Source organism: Xenopus tropicalis, chromosome 3, assembly GCF_000004195.4.
Source record: "Xenopus tropicalis strain Nigerian chromosome 3, UCB_Xtro_10.0, whole genome shotgun sequence".
Lineage (NCBI taxonomy): Eukaryota > Metazoa > Chordata > Amphibia > Anura > Pipidae > Xenopus > Xenopus tropicalis.
The window spans coordinates 116,750,718-116,772,960 of record NC_030679.2 but is presented as its reverse complement, the minus strand read 5'-3'; the positions used below and the strand labels follow the sequence as shown (position 1 = coordinate 116,772,960).

Here is a 22,243-nt window from a genome sequence, read left to right as displayed (position 1 = left end):
GGTGGAAAAAAAATCAAAGTCCATCAAGTTCAACCACTCCTAGTGAACCCAGCACACACACAAACCTATACTGACCTACCTGTTCGCTCACATACTGTGTATAAACAATATATACCAACATCGCTATTAATTGTAGATTGTAATTGTATTCCAGATCCTTGGATACTATGCTTCTTCAAGAAATCATCCAAACTTCTCTTAAAGGCATTAACATATTCTGCCATCCCAACATCACTAGGAAGGGCATTCCCCAACCTCACTGCCCTCACTATGAAAAACCACTTACACTGCTTCAAATGACAGTCCATTCCTCTAATCTAAAAGGGGGGCCTCTAATGTACTTGTACAGAGTAATCATGCCCCCTGACAAGCACCTTTTTTCCAGAGAAACAAACCCAAACTTGACAGTCTAATCTCAAAGAGTTTAAATCTTCCATCCCCTTTACCAGTTTAGTTGCTCGTCTCTGCACTCTCTCCAGCTCATTAATATCCTTGTTAAGGACTGGAGCCCAAAACTGCACTGCATACTCAAGGTGAGGCCTTACCAGGGACCTATAAAGGGGCAAAATTATGTTTTCATCCCTTGAGTTAATGCCCTTTTTTATGCAAGACCGCACATCCGCCTGGAACTATCAACACGCCTACTACTTCCCTCCTCTACCCCTAATCCCCACAACAATAAAGTAGCTCCTAGTGGAATAGACAACACTTATTCTCATAGCACTCATGTGGCCCCCTGCACTTGGTTGTTGGACCATCTCAACCTGACAGTGACAGAACTTTGAGTGCTCCCTTCCATGCTGGATCTGCTATCTCAAGGTCCAATTTGACTCCCAAACTCAGCCAGCATCAAGTTAATAGCATGGCTTTTGAGACCCAGATCCTAAAGTGTAAGGGCTTCTCGGTGCCATGGTGCACACTATGTGGGCGGCTCGCAAGCTAGTCTCTGCTAAGCTGTACCATAGGGTTTGGGACACCTGCCAGCATTGGTGCTGTCAAAACAACGTGGACTTCGAAACCCTTCGTTCCCAATATCCTGGAATTCCTTTAGGACGGACACTGGGTTGTCTCTAGGCTCACTCAAATCACGAGTCTCGACTCTATTGATCCTCTTCCAGAAGTGTTTGGCATTCTTTCCAGATATGAAAAATTTCCTTCAGGGGGTAGCTCATTTGGGTCCCTGATTCCGAGCCCTGACTCCCATGTGGAACCTCATCTTAGTCCTACGTATTCTCCAATGCCTGCCATTTGAACCTATGGTGTCAGTCTCCCTTCAGTGGCTCACTTGGAAGACTGTCTTTATTCTGGCAATAGCCTGCATGGTAAGTCTATGAACTCAGCTCCTTATCTTGCAGGCCCTCATTCCTCATGTTCCATCACGACAAGGTGGTTCCTTGCACCGCCATTCCTTCCCAAGGTGGTGTCTGCCTTTCACCTGAACCAGTAGATAACCATCCTGACCATCTGCCTGTTGCTAAGAGGTGGTTCTATACGCCCTGGACCCCATTAGGGCTCTGACACCCACTTCAGCAGGGAGGTACTTCAAGCTTCCAAGCTGCAGAGTTCCCACATAGACCTCTCCTTCCCGACCCACTCTCACAGTGACAGCTTTGGTACGTCCTCACTATCCCTGTGTCCGCCAGCAAAATGGTGGGGAAAAGGAGATTTGTGTACTTACCCTTAAATCTCTTTCTCTCCAGTCGCTTGGGGGACACAGGGCTTCCCTCCCTGGCTGTCCTTCAGACATGATCTGGTAATCACTGATTTTTCCCCACGTGTGTTGATCTTTATTCAGTTATAGAGTGTTTCAAGTTGTGTTTACTCTCACGTTTTCTTTGTTTTTCTTTTTTTGCATTGTTGTGTCCTGCCTCCTAGTGGTAGGAGTTATATCCCACTGTCCCTGTGTCCCCCAAGCAACTGGAGACAAAGGATCTTTTAGGCATGCTGTACTCTAGGTCCCAAGCAAGCAGTTAATAGATCCCATACCTGTATACCTCCTATACCTCTTTCCACAAAACTAATATCATCATTGGAAAGTTTTATACCTATTAATGATCATTCTTGACACCTATGTGCCCCCCCCCCCACCTTTAATAAATGGAGTGCTGCCTTACTGAGAGTTTCTATCAGTGAAAATATTTAAATTGTCAGGAAATTTTTTATGTAATTATCATTTTCCTTCATAATTTATCACATTGTGAACATTTTTTTCACAACCTTTCAACTTTTTGGCCCATGAGATACATTGGTTTTTAACTGGTCAAAGATGGAGAAAACTTTATTGGTTGGGGAAATGCTTTGATAAATGAGCTAGGTTGTTACCTTTTGTTTTTTGCTATGGAGAAGTTATGAAATACTTCCAAACATGTGGGGGGGAAAGCATTTTAGACTTGCTATTGGAGAGTTTACAAATTACTTTTTGTTTGCATTGAATAAATCTTAACATAAATGCTATTGAACTGACCTGAACACTGTAAATCCAATAGAGATGCTTTTACATCTCGTGTCCATAAAAATAAAAATGATGCAAACCATTTTCTGCACAGGCTGTCCTGGAAAGCGTATGGCCCTCTGGGAATAGAGGGGGTTACTTTCTGTGGATAAAGGTGAGGAATGTGGTGCTAGCAGTAGCCCAGTTCAAACAGGCTTTGATAAAGCAACATGCTTCAGCTCATCAAACTCCTGCTTCAGGTAATTACATGCACATTTTCCAACTTTCTTTCATGCTATTTTTTTGTAGCTATACCAAAATGGGCTGAATGCTGGATACTTGTTCTACATTGTAATTTCAACATGTTCACAATCATGAACCAGTTTTGAAGTTTGCATGCCTTCGGTTTGCATCCTGTCCTGCGCTGAGCACCCAATGGCCCCCTCTTTCTACATGAGAATGGAGAGTTTGACAGAATAGTTCATGAGGGGCAGGCAGCATGTGTGATGAGCAAAATTAGGGAGTATCTAGCAAGCACATATGCTACAGAACCCTTACTTACCTCTTGCCTAGGGCTGTGTAATACCCACTATGCTGTGCCTTGCACTTTGAGCTAGGTTCAGTGCAGGACCGGGAACTAGGGGTAGGCAGAAGAGGCAGCTGCCTAGGGCGCAACGATTGGGGGGTGCCAGGCAGGAGCCTCTCCTGCCTACCCCTAGTCATCTTCCTCTGTCATTGCCCCCGCCGCTTGTCATTAGCGGTGGAGGCAATGACCGTTCGGATCGTGCCCCCCCTTGCTTGTGCTTTGGCGCGTTGGGGGGGGTGACCGACCGGGTTGCCTAGGGCGCCCGGTCAGCTTGGCCCGCCCCTGGTTCAGTGCAGTGGGCAAGGAGCAGGTTGCACTGATATCCCCCCGCTACAACTACACTCCAAATGACTTGATAGGGATGTAATTTTGTGCCCCTTAGTTCTCTAGGATTTCTGTTTTGGATTTGTTAAATTACCTCTGCTATCATGTCTTGAGTTTTAGAAATATAGTAATCAGTATTCTTTGGATGATCACTGGAAAGCCATAATTCCATACATTCTTTAGCAGAAAACCCATTTTTATAGTTTAAAGGCATGTGTTAAATTTAAGCATAAATCAGTTGATTAAATCGAAAGAGCATTTATGATATTATGTGATTTCATTCCTTAGCCAATGTATAGTTCATCTTGCATTTTTTTATTCTTCTTTTATGGTTTTTAAGTGAAAACACAGAATCTGCAGTAGGATTAATCTGCCAATGAAACCTACGAAATCTACTTTATATGTGAATAATGGTGAGGTCTGTTAGTAGATATGAAACAGTAACCCCTTTCCTTCCTTGCTCGCACAGATTGCAGTGATTTGGACGCAGTCAGCCATGGCAGTTTGGATAGTTCTGTTGACATGAACCCTACAGAACAGCCTTCATTCAGTACAGATGTAACATGTGCTGATCCAGCTGACGACCGATCTAGTACAGGTCTGTTATTTGAGAGGGATGGTTGATTACAATAGATGATTGTTTACAGAAAAAGAGTCTTTTGGGGTTTTGGAATGCTATTAAATGTGAAAATACCTATACGTATATATATCATTCCGTAAATTATATACTTATAAACGGTGCTTAGTGATATCATCGCTTAGTGAAGTAATTTCTGTCACATGACTTACTGAGACTTGTGTATCACAATAAATAATGTACCCCCTTTTGTAAAATATAAGGATATTAGAAGTCCCTGAGGAGTTCAATGACCATATAAAAGCACAAGACGGAAGGCCAAATACTTTTATACAGATCATGGAACTCCTCTGTTACTTCATTATTCACTAAATATTTGGTGGGGTTATCATTTTCCAACACACATTAACTATATATATGTAATTTTATTATTTTACATAGGAACCAAAGCTGGTTCCTGGTGAAAATATGTCCTAATAGTGTCTTCTTGTATCAGGAGGCCAGTCAGACCTTGGCTACAGTTCATTATCAAAAGAAGAAGTAAGAAGAGGAGCCGTGCATGACATACAGGAGGAGAAGGAAGACTCCAGAGATAGTGACTCCAGTTCGTGTATGTATAAAGCTCTGAGTGCTAAGACAGGAATATATCTTTAAATTTTAAAAGTCACACCTCTACATTGAGTACTATTTAACAGCCTCTAATCTTTTTACTTTCTTAGCATCTGATTCAGAAAGTTCCAAGAGCAGCAGAGACTGTGTGCCACAAGGAACTGGCAGTCAGGGTCAACAAACATTGGCAAGCACATCTAGTATAGTCCGGAAAGAAGCAAAATCAGACAGTGCAAGCAGTGGTAAGATGCACAGTGATTCTCAGCTTTCTATGCTATAAATATATATATATATATATATATATATATATATATATATATATATGTATATATAATTAAACACACACACACACACACACACACAAACTTGGTATCCCATATTTTGCTGTAGTTTTTCCACATGATTGCCACAGATAATTTCTACTTCTACAGAAAAGTACAGTATTAACATGTCAAACCATCACCTTACTCTGCCCTAATGCTTAACATATGTAGTAGGTTTATTCCACTGTTATTCCGTCCATTGCTACACTCGCTCTACAGTACTACATAAGTTGCAATATACAGATATGGAACTGGTTACCCAGAATGCCCGAGTCCTGCTGTTTACCAGATTAAGGGGCCTTTCCGTATTTTGGATCTCTCTACCTTAAGTTCTACTAAAAAATAATTTAAACCGTAATTAAACCAAAAACAATTGTTCTGTCTCCAATAAGGATTAATTATACCTTAGTTGGGATCAAGTACAAAGTCCTGTTTTATTATTATAGAAATAAAGGAAATCGCATGTAGAAATTTTTGTTCATAGAGTCTATGAGAGACCTTCCTGTAATTTGGAACTTTCTAGATAAGGGGTTTCTGGATAATGAATCCCATACCTGTACAGCTTCATTTGTATGCTCCTTTCTTAATTTGTGACACCTGACATATTAATTTACCTCAAACCAACCCAAGTTCTACAAAATATTTCTTTGGAATGGGTTCTGTTCCTTGCTTTATTCAGCGTTTAAATGCTTTCACAGCTGACTTAACTCTGTCACCTCTATGAATCACTTGCTATCTTCTTCAAAAATCTTTACAAAGCTGTGTTTTAAGTCTCCCAAGAAACCCAATCCTATTAGTTTTTCTGAGATACCAGAAAATCTCCTCCTTCTGCAGAATTAGTGATTTTGAACAGGACATCAAAGCTATGGTCTAAATAACTTGTGTTTTACAAATGCTTAGATTTTCAGAGGATTTTGAGTAACTAATAAAGAAAAGATTAAATCCAGGCTAGATAAACATGAGCTGGTAGATGTTTTAAGTGATGGAGAGAGTTGTGCTCCTCAAAAAATAATATATGGCTAAAATGTCTATTCTATGGTCAGTTTTAGGGGCTGATTTACTAACCCACGAATGGTCCGAAGGCGTTTTTTATTTTGCGATTTTTTCAGAAATTGTAGCGACTTTTTCGTAGCCGTTACGAATGTTTCCCAAAATGTCGCAACTTTTTCGTAGCGCTACGACTTGCGCGAAAAGTCGCGACTTTTTCGCAGCTTTCGCGCCGAGTACGAAAGTTTCGGATTCATTCAAGCTTCAGTATGGTGACTTTTCTTGGGCCAGGTTGGAGCTGCAGAGTGCCATTGAGTCCTATGGGAGGCTTCCAAAATCATGCTAAGTCTGAAAGTTTCGCCCGCCGCTTACGAGCGCTCGATACGAAAAAGTCGCGACAAGATACGAGCAAATCGTAACGGTTACGGAAAAGTCGCGACTTTTCGCGCAAGTCGTAATGGTTACGAAAAAGTCGCGACAATTTACGAAAAGTCGTAACGGCGGCGAAAAAATCGCAAAATGTTCGTATTCCAATCGGAATTTTTCCGATTCGGATTCGTGGGTTAGTAAATCAGCCCCTTAGTGTAGTGAGGTCTGAAGTCAGTGGAATACAAAAGGGCCAACAGTTAATTTGTTCTTATTTAACATTAGTCAGTTTTCTTTTATTCCTATGTTTTTTTTTCTCATTTTAGACAACTCAGCAGGTCTACTGTTCACACCATCCTTTAGTGAGAATTGTGAAAGTGAAGTGTATCAGTGCTGGAGTCTACATAAAAGACACAAGAGTCCTGTGGAGTCAGATCTGAAAAAACAGATGGAATGGGAAAAGAGGAACAGGCATCTAAGCAGTGGCAATGTTGAGGAATTATTTATCAGTAAGTCTGATGGACAGAATAACACTGAAAACATGGTGGACAAACTTGGAGCAGATGCAAAAATACTTAGCACTGTATATAAGCAACACATGGCACGGCCCAAGACCCTGGACTTAAATAAAATGAATCCCAGAAAGTCAAAGGAGGTTGTTGAAAAAGAATCTAGTGATGATGAGTCTCCCATAGGAGGAGCAGATGACAAAGTGGACTCCCCTGTTATTTTTGACCTTGAAGATCTAGATAATGATTCTGATGAACTTAAATCAGCAAAACCATGTGTCCGGAAGGCCAAACTTGCTCAAAGAAGTATCAGCATGCCCTTTTCATCTTCCATGTTTCTGGCTAAGCCAGCTGAAAAAACAGACGTGAAGGCTGGATTAGACCCTTTGTCATTGCTGGCAGCTGAAACAGAACAGGCAGAAGTAGAACAGGAGGAGGAAGATGACAAAAGCTTACTAACACCATCTGCTAAAAGGGACCTTGCAGAGGAAATAGAAATGTACATGAACAATATAAGCAGCCCCCTTGCAAGTCGAACCCCTAGCATGGACCTTGACAGATCCAGTTCTGAACTAAATAAAACATGTAAAGCTGTAGCACTCAACAGGCGCTTGAGTGTTCCTGCTAGATCCCCACAAGAACCAAGACTAACCAGATCAATTACTGCCCACAGTAAACGCGACAAAAGACAAAGAAGCAGGCTCTGGTCTTCTCCTGCTGTTTCCGAGAACAATCCTCAGAATGAGCAAAGCCCAGAATCTGCCCTTGCTTTAATGTCCCCAACATCATTTAACATAGATACACTTCTCACGCCAACCTTTGATGTTCTTAGGAGCAACATGTTCTCAGCTGGCAAAGGAGTAGCCAAGAAGGCCAGCAAATGGTATTCAAAGATCGCAAATTATGCGGGGCCTGCAAAGGTACGTTGGCTAGTTTATTCTCATTAAATACTAATAGCTGCATTTAGTTATCCCGTTGTGGGTATAGTGGCTAATTTTTTTTGTAAACTTCAGCTTCTACAATACGATTTCAAATGCGCATGCACACAGTATACACACACACATATACTGCGTCCATTTGGAGGGGTGGGACTGTATTGTTGGCAAGTAAAGTACGGGTATAGGATCCATTACCCATTATCCTTAAAGTTCCGAACTACGGAAAGGTCATGTCCGATAGACTACATTTTGATCAAATAATTCAAGGCTTTAAAACATATTTGTATTTTCTCTGTAATAATAAAACAGTGCCTTGTACTTGATCCCAACTAAGATATAGTTAATCCTTATTGGAGGAAAATCAATCCTATTGGGTTTATTTTATGTTTAAGTGATTTTTTTTTAAAGTATGAAGATCCAAATTATGGAAATACCCTTTATCCGGAAAACCCCAGGTCTCAAGCATTCTGGATAATAGGTCCCATACCTGTAATACATTAAACTTATGTTGTCCATTTCATCTATGAAATGTATGTTGGCGGTGTGTGCTGAATACTAGAAATGCACCCATATAAAACAATAAAAGTTTTATGCTGAAACCAAAGCTTTGTTTGCTACAGGATCAGAATTCTGACCGAGCCAGTCTGTCTTCAGGAGGAGCAGGGGATACTGAATCCTACTCTTTAAATGATGATGATTTTGATGGCAGTGCTTCTCTGCATGAGACTGATGTCTTTCCTGGAACCAATACCATTGGTGTAAGCAGATGCAGCTTGGAGAGTAGCACATCTCAAGACAGTAACTCTAAACAACTTTACAATAATGGTGAGAATCAGTTGTCAAACCAAGAGGGAGATAATATATTACAGATAATCCTTGGCCTTGAATCACACAGTCAGTATCTTTTTTTTATACACAGGTCTGCCATCAACAGCATCTCCAAACTACAAGAGTGAGATTCTTTCATCCTGCAATTCCAGTAGCACTAGTGTCTTCCAGAACTATGCTATGGAGGTGTGTTTCCCCCACAGAAAATGGGAAATAACATGAAACATAAGAGAACTCTATAAATATTCCTTGCAGCCAGCTTTGTAGTCACTTGGCTTTCAGGCTATAATAGTCTAGAGTAACTTAGCGCCTATCTACTTTTGTTTCAAGTGCAGGAGACTACCAGCTTTAGGGCTCTGGCACACGGGGAGATAAGTCGCGACAAAACTCCCTGTTCGCGGGCGACTAATCTCCCCGAGTTGCCTCGCGAGGCTTTTTCGGGGATTTGCGCAAAATTGCGCCGCCGCGTGTGCCATCCCACCGGAGACTTACATTCTCGCCGGTGGGATGGCAGGGGAAGGCAACTCAGGGAGATTAGTCGCCCGCAAACAGGGAGTTTTGTCGCGGGCGACTAATCTCCCCATGTGCCAGAGCCCTTAGAATGTTGTCCTGTGTATTCTTATATGTGTGACAAGTTGCTTGATTCTATTCCCTCCAAAATGTTACCAGCCAGTTCTTTATATTGTAAGCAACCATTATATTAACAAGTGTATTTTTCTCTGTAGGTTCTGATATCTAGCTGTTCACGTTGCTTGACCTGTGACGGTCTTGTTCATGATGAGGAGATTATGGCAGGCTGGACGGCAGATGACTCAAACCTTAACACCACATGTCCTTTTTGCGGGAACTCATTTCTTCCATCTTTAAACGTTGAAATTAGGGACCTGCGACGCCCTGGAAGGTAAAAAATAAGCCCAGTGCTAAGTTGGTTTCTGATTATTAGAATTGTCAAAAAATACAAATGCATTATATATAATGCAAAAAAATGGAGTGCAAAAGGATTGAGGCCTTGAAGAGTTATGAGATGTAAACCTACACTTGTGTTGGGCCAGGGGTATTGAAGAAAGAACAAGCAAAAAAAAGATGATCACTCTGGGGTGTCCAGTTAATAGTACCCCAGGCTGGGGCAGTTTTATAAAACAACACCTATCAGTTGGGGGCCACAGGGTTTAGAAGTTGACGGTTTAGTCCACCTCCACATTTAGCAAAAGATAGGCAGATGTTTTAATACTTTTAATTTGGACAGTTGGCTGACAATTGGCTGAATTTGTCTATTCAGGTACTTTCTGAAGGCCAGCCCATCTGCAGAAAGTATGCCGCATTCTTCAGTATCCTCACAAAGACCTAACTCAGATATTCTGACTCCGGCTTCTCCCTGTGCTTCCACCAAAGTCAAGGATTTTAGTTTGTGCAGGTAAAAGTCAAGGATTTTAGTTTGTGTAGTTAAAGGGCCCTAAATATGTACCTCTTATTTTAGCACCCGTGGCACCTGTCATAATCTGCATGACTGGTAATTGAACAGCAACCCCTATCTTTTTAAGGACAGTGGCACAAGTCATTTTACTTGCCTCTTTTGCCTTTCAGGTGTTTTAATTCTACGTGTTAGTGAGTGCATTCCATTCTTAAACAATGAATTTAAATATGTATAGTTTTTCTCTACACCACCGCATACTAAACTATACCTTTACTAGCTCCGTGTACCATGTTGTTTCTTATTGTGGTAACTTGTTTAGAGAGTCTTTTTTTTTTTTTTGCAGTAAAACCAAACAAGAGAGAACTCGGTCTGTAACTGTTGAGATCCCAGTGGGGAAGAGAACCAGAGATCTCAATGGGTCCTTATGCCCGAATCAGCCCATTGCACGAAGTATCAGCACATTTGGTCCCTTAGATGAACAGCCATCTCATGACCAGAGCCATGTTATTGCCACTGGCAGCCTCCCAACTTGCTTCCAGGCACCTCCTGTACGTACACAAAAGAAAACCACATGTTGCAGTATTTTTATATATTTTTACAAAGTCGTACAGTACTATAAAATGTTTTTCTTTTGTTATTGTCAATTATCCTACATTAGTGGATTACATTTTTCATGCTATGATGCAGCTTACAGTTACTTTCCTGTGACCCTAATTGTGTATGACACAAACATAAAATTGTACATGTGCACAAACATAAAATGGGTAGAGGAGGTAAAATAATAGTTAGACTATGCTCATATGGAAAGTTTCAGTTGTTCAATTAACTGCTGTTAATATTCCTAAAATCAGGAGTCAGGATTGGAATGGAAGATGTCAAATCCAGAGCCAATCACAGTCCCTTACCTTAGCCCGCTGGTTGTCTGGAAGGAGCTGGAGAGCCTGCTAGAAAATGAGGGTGACCAATCGATTACAGTTTCTGGATTTGTGGACCATCATCCGATAGTATTCTGGAATTTGGTGTGGTATTTCAGGAGGCTGGATCTCCCAAGTAACCTCCCGGGATTAATTCTGTCTTCGGAACAATGCAATAAAAATTCAAAGGTAAGTAACATGGCCCTGTGTTCATTTAAGAAAAAATGCCCCCTGTCCTTCATTTATATTTATGTATTGTTGCACAGACAATTAAGATTCCTCAGATTGAGAGGAAAATATCATAGTTTGCTCCTGACTCGCACAGACCATATCCCTCACCTCCCCCACCTTGTTCTGTTGTGAAGGAATGGATTCTGTTGTCTTGAGTCTTGAAGTCCCTCTGCTTTCCAGAGAGTCTGTGCACTACCCACCCTGGAAGGCACAGAATCACTTCAACATGGAACAAGGTGACTGCTTAAGTGGGTTGGGGAAATGCTCCATGTAAATCAGAGGCTATATGCGGAGAACCCCCTGAATGATATAATTCTTTATATGATTTACAAAGAAAGTAGATTTTGTGGAAATATCATTGTGTAACAGCTTCTTATATGTCCCTTTTGCTTTATAATGTGTCCAGCGTGAGAAACTGACCCACTGTGTGGGGGTGCAATGATCTACTGCAAAATATTCATATTGGGTTAAGTTTTTGTAAATGTTTTCTATCTATAAATGTATTTCATCCCTGCCATTATGCTGTACAGGTCTCCAGGAGCTGTATGTCTGCAGACAGCAAACATGTCCTTATTCAAGTGCTGTGGGACAATCTGAAATTGCACCAGGATCCCCGGCAGCCTCTCTACATCCTCTGGAACACTATTAGTAAGTCAGATTCTCACATGTATCTTTCATAAGAGCTCTGCTGCTGTTTGAAAATTGAAGTTGATGGGATATAATCTTGTGCTTTACAGGTCAAAACCGCACTGTATTGTTTGATAGTGAGTTCCTCCTCTTATACCAATGGACGTTTTTGTGTGTGATGTCTGTGGTTTTGCATGGCGATCTATAACTGTGTATAAATGTACTCAGTGGTTGAGTTGTGCAGTGTACGCTGTTGCTAACCGACAAAGAGCATTTTAATGTTAGCCAAGGACATACACTTGCTACCTTCTAGCAAACAAATAGCACAAAGCTCTCCTAGGCACTGTGCTCATATATATATATATATATATATATATTATCTATATGAGCAAATGTCCTTTGTGTCTGCGTTCCTGACACCTTCAGTGAGCAAGGAACTATGTCAGCAACAGATGCACACACAATTCTCTAACTGCAGCAGTGCTGTATTGCAGTGGTAATGTTTGGTAAAAGCCAAGCAGTGATTATCTCCTGACACTAAATAACCCCTGATATTGTGGTGAGATAGTTCAAAACCACATCGTTCGTGTGCAAGCTGCGATATTAAGCTCAGCCCAGCTGGCAGAACAGTACAGATCTATAACTACACCGATAAATGCTGTATGACCCCCTGTATTAAAGGGCAGATAACCCCTATGTACAACACCTGTTCCAATATCACAGTAGACTATGCACTCACATTGCAGGTAATAGTATAAAAGTATGATCATTGTCTCTTTTTTTTATACTATAGCACAGGAACATGCGCTTGCTGTGCCACAGATCAAAGAGGAGGAATTGTTTGATCAGCAGTTTCTCAGAGGGATAGTAAGAAGCATAAAGAACAACAATGTTTATGGTCCTGTGAGCCAGATATTGGACTGTATTAAACAGGTCCCTGGAAGAACGAGGCAGAGGTAAATATCAGTGTAATAGAAGCATTACTAGCAATCCAAAGAAAGTAGGGAATACTTGTAACCTTAAAATATTTGAAACCACTGTTTTTAAACTACAACTCCCAGCATGTAATAAAAGGTGGTCTAGTCGCTTATAGCAACCAGTTGACAGGTACTAGCCACCTAGGCAAACACCTTATTGGTTGCTAGGATTTACTGTGCCTGGACAAATTTACTGCCTTTTCCAGTAGAGTTTACAATCTAATGTCCCTACACACTTTATATTAATAATTGGGGAAAGTTTTCCCATAAATAAGTACTGTATCATTAATTACTATCCTAATAAAAATAAGGAAAAGTGGTTAGCAAGAGAGTTAATGTGACATCAGAAATGGTGACCAATACAAATGCATGTCTTTCTCTTTCAGGAGTCTGTACAGGGAAATTCTTTTTCTTTCTCTTGTTGCCTTGGGAAGAGAGAATATCGATATTGGTAAGGATTTGGTCATATTTGGATAAACAGTATTTGTATTATATGTGGGCCAGCTGCTATACAGAATAGCCTGAAACATTCAGTATTTACAACTGAGCCATAAGGCAACACTATGGCTGCTTTTAAAATTCAGATAGTTGTCCACTAATGGTTCGCTTACTGTACAGGATCTTTAAAGGCATGTTAATCAAAAAGTGAGAACTCTATCTCTTCAATAAATAATAAGTGAATGGAGAGCTGGAGGGTTCCCCTCTGGTGAACTGCGAAGAACTTTGTTTTTACTGTTTGATAAAACTGCCCCTGTGGGAGCAGCCACACAAGTATCAGCCAATATCACAGCATCACCAGGTACACATTTATCACCCTAATGTTCATAGCCTTATTCCAGCACTGATTTAAAGGAGACATATTGGATAAATGAAAAAAACCCTAATTTTGTTGACAATTATATCATTTGTGCTGGTTTCACTTTGGGCTAAACATTAATCCTATCTATGAAAATGGCCCCTTTATTGGAGCTCCCTGTAGATCCTATCAGTTCTCTGATATATATATATATATGTATATACTGTATGTAGGAACATAGAAAAGCAGGCACGCACGTTTAAGGTAATATAGAACACCTAGGTGCAGTATAAAGGATATGTGTAACAATAAAGAGTATGCCGCACTCACAGGTCTTAAGAGCAAAAAAGAAAATATTTATTGAAAAATTGACTGACGTTTTGGCTGTCCAAGCAGCCTTTCTCAAAGTGCCCTTTGAGAAAGGCTGCTTGGACAGCCGAAACGTCAGTCAATTTTTCAATAAATATTTTTCTTTTTTACTCTTAAGACCTGTGAGTGCGGCATACTCTTTATTGTTATGTATATATGTATGTATATACATATATATATATAAAGTAAGTAACAAGAAAGGAAATTAAACCCCAACCTCCAAATCTCTCTGACACCTTCCTGCTCTGTTCCCTTTCAGATGTATTTGATCGGGAATATAAAACTGCATACGAGCGCCTCACCCCTGAGCAGCTGAACTGCACACAGATTTGTGATCGGCCTCCCAGCATTGGAGTGATGGAGTGCAGGAAGACTTTCGGACAGCCATTCCTCTAGCTGTTATTGTTGTCCAGTGGTCCGTCACCATTTCTGCTGAAAGTAAGGGCAAGGAAGCCTTTATGAGTGTGAGCATGGATGGAACGTCCAGTCTATGGGTTCGGAGGAGATCCAAGAGCAACATCCATGTTTGCTTCATTGAGAATGGAATAAATGGGAAACAGTGGGCTGCTGTAAAGAAGCAGCCTTTCTCTACATCCTCGTCTCCCTCTCTTAATTAGAAAAAGAAAGCTAAGGAGACGGTTTCTACATCATTCCGAGGGTTGTAGTTTACACAGACTATTTCTATTTAATGTTACAATAGAGGTTTACATGACAGAGTCCTAGCAATTCAATCATTCATTGGTGTTATTTTAGTTACTGACATAATTAGCGAGCAATGAACCACTTTATTGGCCATGGGTTACTGTGCTTCCTCGGGCAGGCACAGCGTTCTTAGCAATCATTTCTTAATTTATTATTTATTCAGCTCACGCTGTTTGTTGGGAGCAGGGCAGGCGGTTTTGGCATTTGTGAAACAATTTGTTTTTTGTTTATACTGGAATTTGCATTATTCTCAGAAATATTGGAGGGCACTATCATCAAATATATAAATGTTTGATTTGGCTGAAGGAAGTTAAGGGGATTCTGTCAGGGAAAACACTAAAATCCATTTCTAAAAAGAGAAAACAGATTTTTTATATTTAAAAGCCTCAGCCATGTGACTTGTGCCCTAAACTTCAGTCACACTTTACTGCTTTGCTGCAGTTTGGAGTGATATCACCCCCATCAGGCGATCAGCAGTACAGTGGGAAAGTAACAGGAGAACAGCTCCCTGACACCTGCATTGCCAAAAAAAGTCCAGCTAAGCCAAGTCATGACTCCTCCAGTTATACTGAAAGCAGTTCTAATGTGTAGCGCTGGCTCCTTCTGAAAGCCAGGGCCGGAACTAGGGGTAGGCAGAAGAGGCAGCTGCCTAGGGCGCAATGATTAAGGGGGCACCAGGCAGAAGCCTCTGCTGCCTACCACTAGTTCCCCTACTTTGCCATTGCCCCTGCCGCTAATGACAAGCGGCGGGGGCAATGACCCACGGCATCGCACCCCCCCCCCGAACTGCGCATGCGCGCCAACGGAGGGGGCGGGGTGGGCGAGGTGGCCGACCGGGTTGCCTAGGGCGCCCAGACGGCTTGGCCCGCCCCTGCTGAAAGCTCAGACTCAGGCGCCTACACACCAATATTACAGCTAAAAAAAATAACATTAGTTGGTTCAAGAATAATATTTTAAATGGGCGAGCGAATTATTTGCAATGTAAACAGTGTCATTTAAATAATGACAGTATCCCTTTGTGGGTAGTCATGTAACTAACTGTCTATGTTTGCACTATGACCAAAAATAAATACAAATATGCAAAGCGCACAGGGCAAACAGACAGGTAGCTATTGAAAGAAGCAGTCAATCAATGACAAATAGTAAAAGCTTTACTATAAAAAAAATAGCAGTCATTGTGGATCAATATCTGCTGCTATATTTTAATAGTAAAACAATTACTATTTTAAACTTAAAATTATATCATGATAGTTGCCCATTAATAGGTCACAGCCACACTAACATTCCTATAACTTCATGCTTTGTACTGTACAGAAGCAACACACGGCCATTATTCTCCCTAACCTTTTTAACAGTATCAGTCCCCCTTTAGTCAGCTATGATTGGAAACATTTTCGGGAGCTGACCAGGGGCCCAAAACAGAACTTACCCAGGGAGGTATAAACATTATCCCCATAACCTAACAAATTGCCACATATTGGCATATAAGCCTGAGCTTACAGATTCACAGAAGGCCCAGTGCACAGATGACAAACATGAGCCCATTAAATCTTCTGCCAATCTAACTCCTTGCCTGTTTTGGTTATAATTTGAATCAACTGGATTAGATATTGATCAGAGAAGCCGTTGAATTTGCTAACCATATTCACTGGCAGCCTTCAGTTAACAAATGCCACTTTAGTTCTTAGCATCTGCCTATAGACAGGCATATTTGTTTTATGTGTTAAGTTGGCTGTAATTTGGGCCTGTAAGTCAGGCCTGGCAATCTGTGGATTCTGCCAAATGCCAGAGGGGCTGCTGTAAGATGCCACAGACAGTCACTATTTATTGGGCTTGTGGGGGTTGTTTGGCCTCTCTGAACCTGATATGCCAGGGCCTATTTTGAATCCCAGTCCAAACATGCTGTAAGTGCTGAGCCTGTGTGATCAGATGGATCAGGCACTGATAGGGCCCTATGTGCAATTGTGTGGCTACTATATTGTATTCTGTATTACCAATTCAAAGGTTTGTGCATTCAGCCAACAGAGTAACCCCAAATCATCAAGTACAGTCAGGCTTGGACAGGCAATCTGTGGATTCAGGCAAATGCCAGAGGGGCTGCTGTAAGAAGCCATAGACAGTCACTATTTAGTGGGCTGGTGGGGGGCTCTTTGGGCCTCTGTGTACTTGACATGCCAGGGCTTATTTTGAATTCCAGTCTGGGCCTTAGTACAGTGGCACTTGTACCTCTCCCTCATCTCTACACAAGCCATGCACTTGCACTCATGTTAGAAATAAAATGGGAACATAAAAATCCTCTGTTATGGGAATAATTAATACATGCAGCCCCTGTCGAGGCAAATTCCAGTCATCGTGCTACAAGTTTATGTTTCTCTGAGTGTAGTAGTGTCTTATTTATCATCCTTTTCACACACCATCAGCCTGTACTATTATTTGCACTTATGAAAGAAAATCTGTTACATTCCTAAAACAGGGCAGCAGAGGGAGTGAGCTTTGCCTCGTGCTGGAATCTATGTAAAATAACTGTAAGTATAAAGCATTGTGCGTGTGTGCTCTGAATCCTGTTGTACTGTATCAGGGACAGATACGCAGCCTTTGTACAGCTCATGTCGGTCACTGCAGATACTGTAAGATAGAAGCACTTGTACATTACCCAGCACTGGAATATGGCTTCTACAAAAGGACGGGCCAGTCATGCCAAGCTTGCACCCCTTCAGCTGATGCAAACAGCAACTCCCAGCAGAGGCAAGATTGGGCAGTTGCCCCAGCTAGAGGAGTGTAAGACTGGCAAAGCTAGGTCCGTCCTCTTTGACTATAGACCAGTCTGCAACTTTCATGGTACCTTGGAGTTCTGTATATTGTGTAGATTTTGTAACATTTTCAGAGGAAATCTACAAAGAAAAGATGAGTTTATGATAGAATTCTTTTATTTTTTAATTTCAGTGGCAAGTGCCATGTGGTCAGACATTTCTTTTAATGATGTGAGTGCTTCACCTAAACAGTGCTCTGTGCATATGCATTTCCGGAGACTCTCATGGTGCATGGTCACGTCTCCACTGTGCCACGTGTCTTTGTGCATTAACTCTCCAGGAAGCGTGTGTGTGCGTCTGGCTGGGGCTCCAAAGCCAGACCTGAGTTTTATTTGGAAAAAACCCTCTGTCACATTCTCAAAATTATATGAGGCTAAACTGGCACTCGAGCCAAGACACTTGCCTATGCTCTATGCTTGAGTGCCTAGTACACAGTTGGGACAAGGTCCCTGCCCCAAAAAGCTTACTATCTATTCTAGAGGAAACCTATTAGGGAACAAAGAGAAACAAAAAGGGGGTGGAGGTCTACGTGCATAGGATAAGAGTTGCTGCAGAGGAAGACTAGCAAAGTGCTTCATCTAGAACAGGGATCCCCAAACAGTGGCAACATGTTGCTCACCAATCCCTTGGGTGTTGCTCTCAGTGTCCCCAAACCAGGTAGTTATTTTTGAATTCCTGACTTGGGGGCAAGTTTTGGTTGAATAAAAACAAGATTTACTACCAAATAAAGCCCCCTGTAAGCCGATAGTGTGCATAGAGGCTCCCTAATAGCCAGTCTTAGCCCTTATTTGGCTCCTCCATGAACTTTTATGGTGCTTGTGTTGCTCTCCAAGTCTTTTTACATTTCACTGTGGCTTACGAGTAAGAAAGTTTGGGGATCCCTGATCTAGAAGATGATTTGTTGAGAGCTCAGAGAAAAGTGTTAGTGTGGGAGCTTTCCTGGAGCATTGCTGATGTTACTTGGGCTCCCATAGTCTGCTCCCATAGTCTGCTACCAGCCACCTTGCCACACTACAGGAAGTGCCATACTGGCAGCTTGGTCCCAGTTTATATTTAAGTACGTGTCGGCTCCCTGCCCATTAGCCAGACTCCATTCAGTCACTTTTGCAGAGTTAATCACAACCAGAAAGCACTGGCTTTGCTTATAAATAGGACATCAAAGATCTACAGGGAGCCAACGGCGCTTCCCTAGCACTGACAAAACAGTTTGACCAACTTTGTTCCATTGTTTTTTGTTCAATAATTAAAATTGTTTTGGAATTAGAATTCCTGTGTCACGTTGCATTCATTGCTTCTTCCCATCAGGGCCGGGAATGGCTCTTCTTGCTAATGAAATGATTGGGCCGATCAAGTTTTACACTACAGCTATCTCAGCAGGTATGAAGGAATGTTTGTATGCAGCCTACCTGGTCATCCTTGGTCTGCACTGCATGGTTCCTATGGGATTTCAGCTGGGATCTTTTTATATCTAATTGCACTCTGTCCAACTGGATGCATAGAACGCTGTGACTCAAACCAAAGTCTATGGGTGCAAGAGCTCAGCACTTTGTAATTGCATGTAATACAGAAGAGCTATGAATATCCTGTAAATTACATCCCTATAAACAGTTCATGGTGATGTCATCAGTTATAATTGATTCTTAGTGATGTCAGTGTTGCAAGTGATGTCACAACTCACTAAAACTTATACATTATAATAAAGTTACATTTTGTAAAATATGAGGATAACATTAGATTAGGTATAGGACCTGCTATCCAGAATGTTCAGGACCTGGGTTTTTCTGGATAAGGGATCTTTATATAATTTAGATCATTATACTTTGAAGGCTACTAAATAAGGATTCATTATATCTTAGTTGGGATCAAGTACAAGTACAACATAATGTTTGAGTTGAGATTAAAGTGCACATTCCCCACTTCAGTTTAAAGTTATTTACTTACATTTCAGTTTCACCATGTAGAAATGACAACACTTTTTATACACAGTCCCCTCATTTACACGGAGGAGCAGAGGGGTAAATAAAAAAAAAAAGTGTCTTTGCCCCAAACATAATGGAGGGCACTGTAACTATTTTATTATCACAGAGAAAAGGGAAATCATTTTTTATAAATGTGAATAATTTGCTTAAAATGGAGTCTATGGGAGATGGGCTTTCTGTAATTCAGTGCTTTCTGGATAACAGATCCCATACTGTAGAGATCTTGGATTGCCATGACTTCTAGTAAAACACACAGCTTTGTTCTGTTTCGGAATATCCTTATGCTTACCAGCAGGGGGTTTATTAATCACTATAAAACCACATATGCACAATGCCTTGGCTTTTTATTTTTGCTTACGGATTTCTATTAACACTTTGTTTGATACTGCTTATAAGTTTGAGTCCGGATGGCCGCTGGCTCGGAGCTGGAACCTACTAATTGAGGGCTTGTATGCATATACTTCTCTCAATACCTTCCGAAGGTGCCAGGGAATAATGTTACATTGCTGGCAGCCCTGAGTTTGATTCCAGCCAGGTCACTATCTGCAAGGCGTTTGCATGCTGTGTCTGAAGGTTTCCGCTGGGCACCCTGGTTTCTACCCACACCCTCAAAAACATACAGGCAGGTTAAAAATCCCTAACACAGTGTGTAAATGTGCCAGCGCTATATTGATAAAAGCAGATAAAACTAACTCACAATCGGACGTGTGCCAATTGTCAAGACAAAAAAATGACTTTAAACTGGTTTTAATTGTAGTTTATTGGTAATTGTTATGGAAATATACACTGCAGGCAAAGTACCACTAGGAATCCCAAATCACTGCCTGCACAGATACCCTGACACATCTCTATAGCCATATACATTACATTCCTCAGCAGGGAGTCAACTACACCCTTGGCTATGCAAACCCCAATCGTCGTTGTACATACCATACTCTAGCCTAGGATATCTGGCCTTGGAACCATTGGCTGGCCAGTTTTTTTGCTGTGCACATCTCGCTCGAGCTGAAGGACTGTGTTTGACCTGCTCTTTTGGTGTCTTTATTTGGGGCCAAGTGTCCAAGCAGTTGTTTCTAGTAAAGGACTTTACAAGTCTATATAGAAATATAAGTGGATGATGTGGTGCCTTTTTGTCTATGGAGCAGACAGAGCCAATTCTTGCAGACCAAGAGCTGCAGACCTGCAGCCTGTGGACCCCCAAGTTTATCTACAGTTACTTAATGAGGAATATATAACTCTAAGGCCTCCAGGAAGGACTGTAATACAGTGTTTTCTTGGAATACTCTGGTTTCTATAGAAATGAACCATATTACATGTATTTATATATGTATATATGTATAAAAAAAAGGAATAACAAAATATATTCATTGTAAGGTCAGTCCTATAACGTGAAGAATTTGCACAAAATACTGAGGAATGTATATAATATAATGAACTGGCGGGCTTCCTAATGAAAAGAGCTGAACGGAGTGGCTACGTGTGATTGCCGAGCATGCCAGCGGGGTTGGTTCATATGGAAATGGGGCACACAATGATCCTGTCCTCTAGCATGACACTGACAATGACAAACACAAAGTACAGGATGAACATGGTGAATCCCAGAAACTTGTTCATTTTCCACTTGCAGGCAGCAATTGAGAATATGACAAAGAGGAGCATGAGGAAGAGGAGGACGATGGCGCAGAAGAGGCCGTTGCTGCTGACTGGCACAGGGCTGAAGCCATTGAACACCGAAAACAGGAACCACGGAACTGGCAAACTGAGGAGAAAGAAGATAGAATTGTAGTTATTCAGCTAATTAAAACATTAGTGTGAGGCCTGCAGCAATTGCATTATGCAAATATCTATAAAAATATTTCTTTAATCCCTAAGAGAAAAGACATCATCTACGTATCTGTGGGTTCAGTCAGGGATCTTTGAAAATATCATCTTCCAGTGCAGTGTGTTGGTTGGTGCCCGGTGCATTGGCGCGTGAGCCGAGCTCCTTTCACTTTCTGATCAATTGGATTTTTGCCCAAATTGTTGGAACAGAAAGGAGGCCATAGCTTCTTGGCCTTTTGGCTAAGTTCAAATGTAGTCCTCTGGCCAAGGGGCCGGACACTAATGAAGCCCAATGAAGCTTTGTGCCCCAGGCCTTGTACACAAGAATATTCTCATGCTCTTTCACCCCAGACCCTTCAGCATTGGGAGATGATAGAGGTGATAGAAATTTTTTAAACCGGCTAGAAGGCTGGGCAGATTACACCATAATTTTAAAATTATTTTTACTATTTATTTATCAACACTCTTGTTTTGTCACTTTTTTTACTTTTTTAATTTAAATTCTAAGGATCTATTACAATAGACACTAGAAGTCTGCAAAATGGTCCATGTGTGGCCATTTGGCTTCTTCCCCCTTGAAAACCTGTCCCCGCCGTGGGTGCACAAGACTGGAGGCCCTTTTGGGGGTTGATGGAAGCCTAAACCCTCTAAGCTTCATCTAGAGGGTGAGGAAAAGGAATCCCCCAGGCCTTGAGACAAAGGGGATCTGAAGACCCTAGTGGGCCTTTATCCGGGAGGGGCCAGGGATAAATTGGTCCTCCCTAGTCCTTGGACAAAAGAACCGCCCAAAGATTCTGCTACTTCATGCCTTTTGGCTGGATGGTCAGGATACCTGGACTCTTTTTGGATCTTAGATAAATGATTAATGCAATAATAAATCCTGAGCTGATATTTTAGTTCAAATGTGTGAAAAAAAATATCCTATAAAAGCTAAGTTTTTAATTTAAAGGGGCCAATTGATCACTCATTGTACCACACATAGAGAGAGGACTATTTACATGTTCAGTTATTAACCAAATCTTTAATCCTTGAATGTAATTTTACACTGTCAATTAAAGATTCAGGCAGGTGTTAGTAATCGGTACAGAAGAGCTGAGTACTAACACCACACAGAAAATGAATGTG

General features: G+C 41.3%; 2 protein-coding genes across 9 annotated transcripts in view; one reads left to right on the top strand and one right to left on the bottom strand.

The window, feature by feature from the left end:
- The window catches only part of dennd4a (DENN domain containing 4A), a 57,443-nt gene extending 43,046 nt beyond the window's left edge, over nt 1–14,397 (top strand). For 4 of the 7 annotated variants that reach the window (XM_031899252.1, XM_031899250.1, XM_031899254.1 and 1 more), the window contains 16 exons: nt 2,547–2,691; nt 3,811–3,939; nt 4,415–4,528; nt 4,638–4,769; nt 6,530–7,632; nt 8,271–8,475; nt 8,570–8,664; nt 9,204–9,379; nt 9,758–9,892; nt 10,236–10,440; nt 10,744–10,995; nt 11,568–11,685; nt 11,775–11,801; nt 12,458–12,620; nt 13,028–13,092; nt 14,066–14,397. In XM_031899252.1, the coding sequence (XP_031755112.1) occupies nt 2,547–2,691; nt 3,811–3,939; nt 4,415–4,528; nt 4,638–4,769; nt 6,530–7,632; nt 8,271–8,475; nt 8,570–8,664; nt 9,204–9,379; nt 9,758–9,892; nt 10,236–10,440; nt 10,744–10,995; nt 11,568–11,685; nt 11,775–11,801; nt 12,458–12,620; nt 13,028–13,092; nt 14,066–14,202 (3,201 nt within the window). In that variant the 3' untranslated portion in view covers nt 14,203–14,397. The remainder of the gene's footprint in view (nt 1–2,546; nt 2,692–3,810; nt 3,940–4,414; nt 4,529–4,637; nt 4,770–6,529; nt 7,633–8,270; nt 8,476–8,569; nt 8,665–9,203; nt 9,380–9,757; nt 9,893–10,235; nt 10,441–10,743; nt 10,996–11,567; nt 11,686–11,774; nt 11,802–12,457; nt 12,621–13,027; nt 13,093–14,065) is intronic. The other 3 variants (XM_018092501.2, XM_031899251.1, XM_031899255.1) reach the window with 2 other exon arrangements.
- Nucleotides 14,398–20,039: 5,642 nt separating this feature from the next.
- slc24a1 (solute carrier family 24 member 1) overlaps nt 20,040–22,243 on the bottom strand; it is a 30,077-nt gene continuing 27,873 nt past the window's right edge. For both annotated transcript variants that reach the window (XM_018092502.2, XM_018092503.2), the window contains one exon: nt 20,040–21,056. In XM_018092502.2, coding sequence (XP_017947991.2) covers nt 20,807–21,056 — 250 coding nt within the window. In that variant the 3' untranslated portion in view covers nt 20,040–20,806. The remainder of the gene's footprint in view (nt 21,057–22,243) is intronic.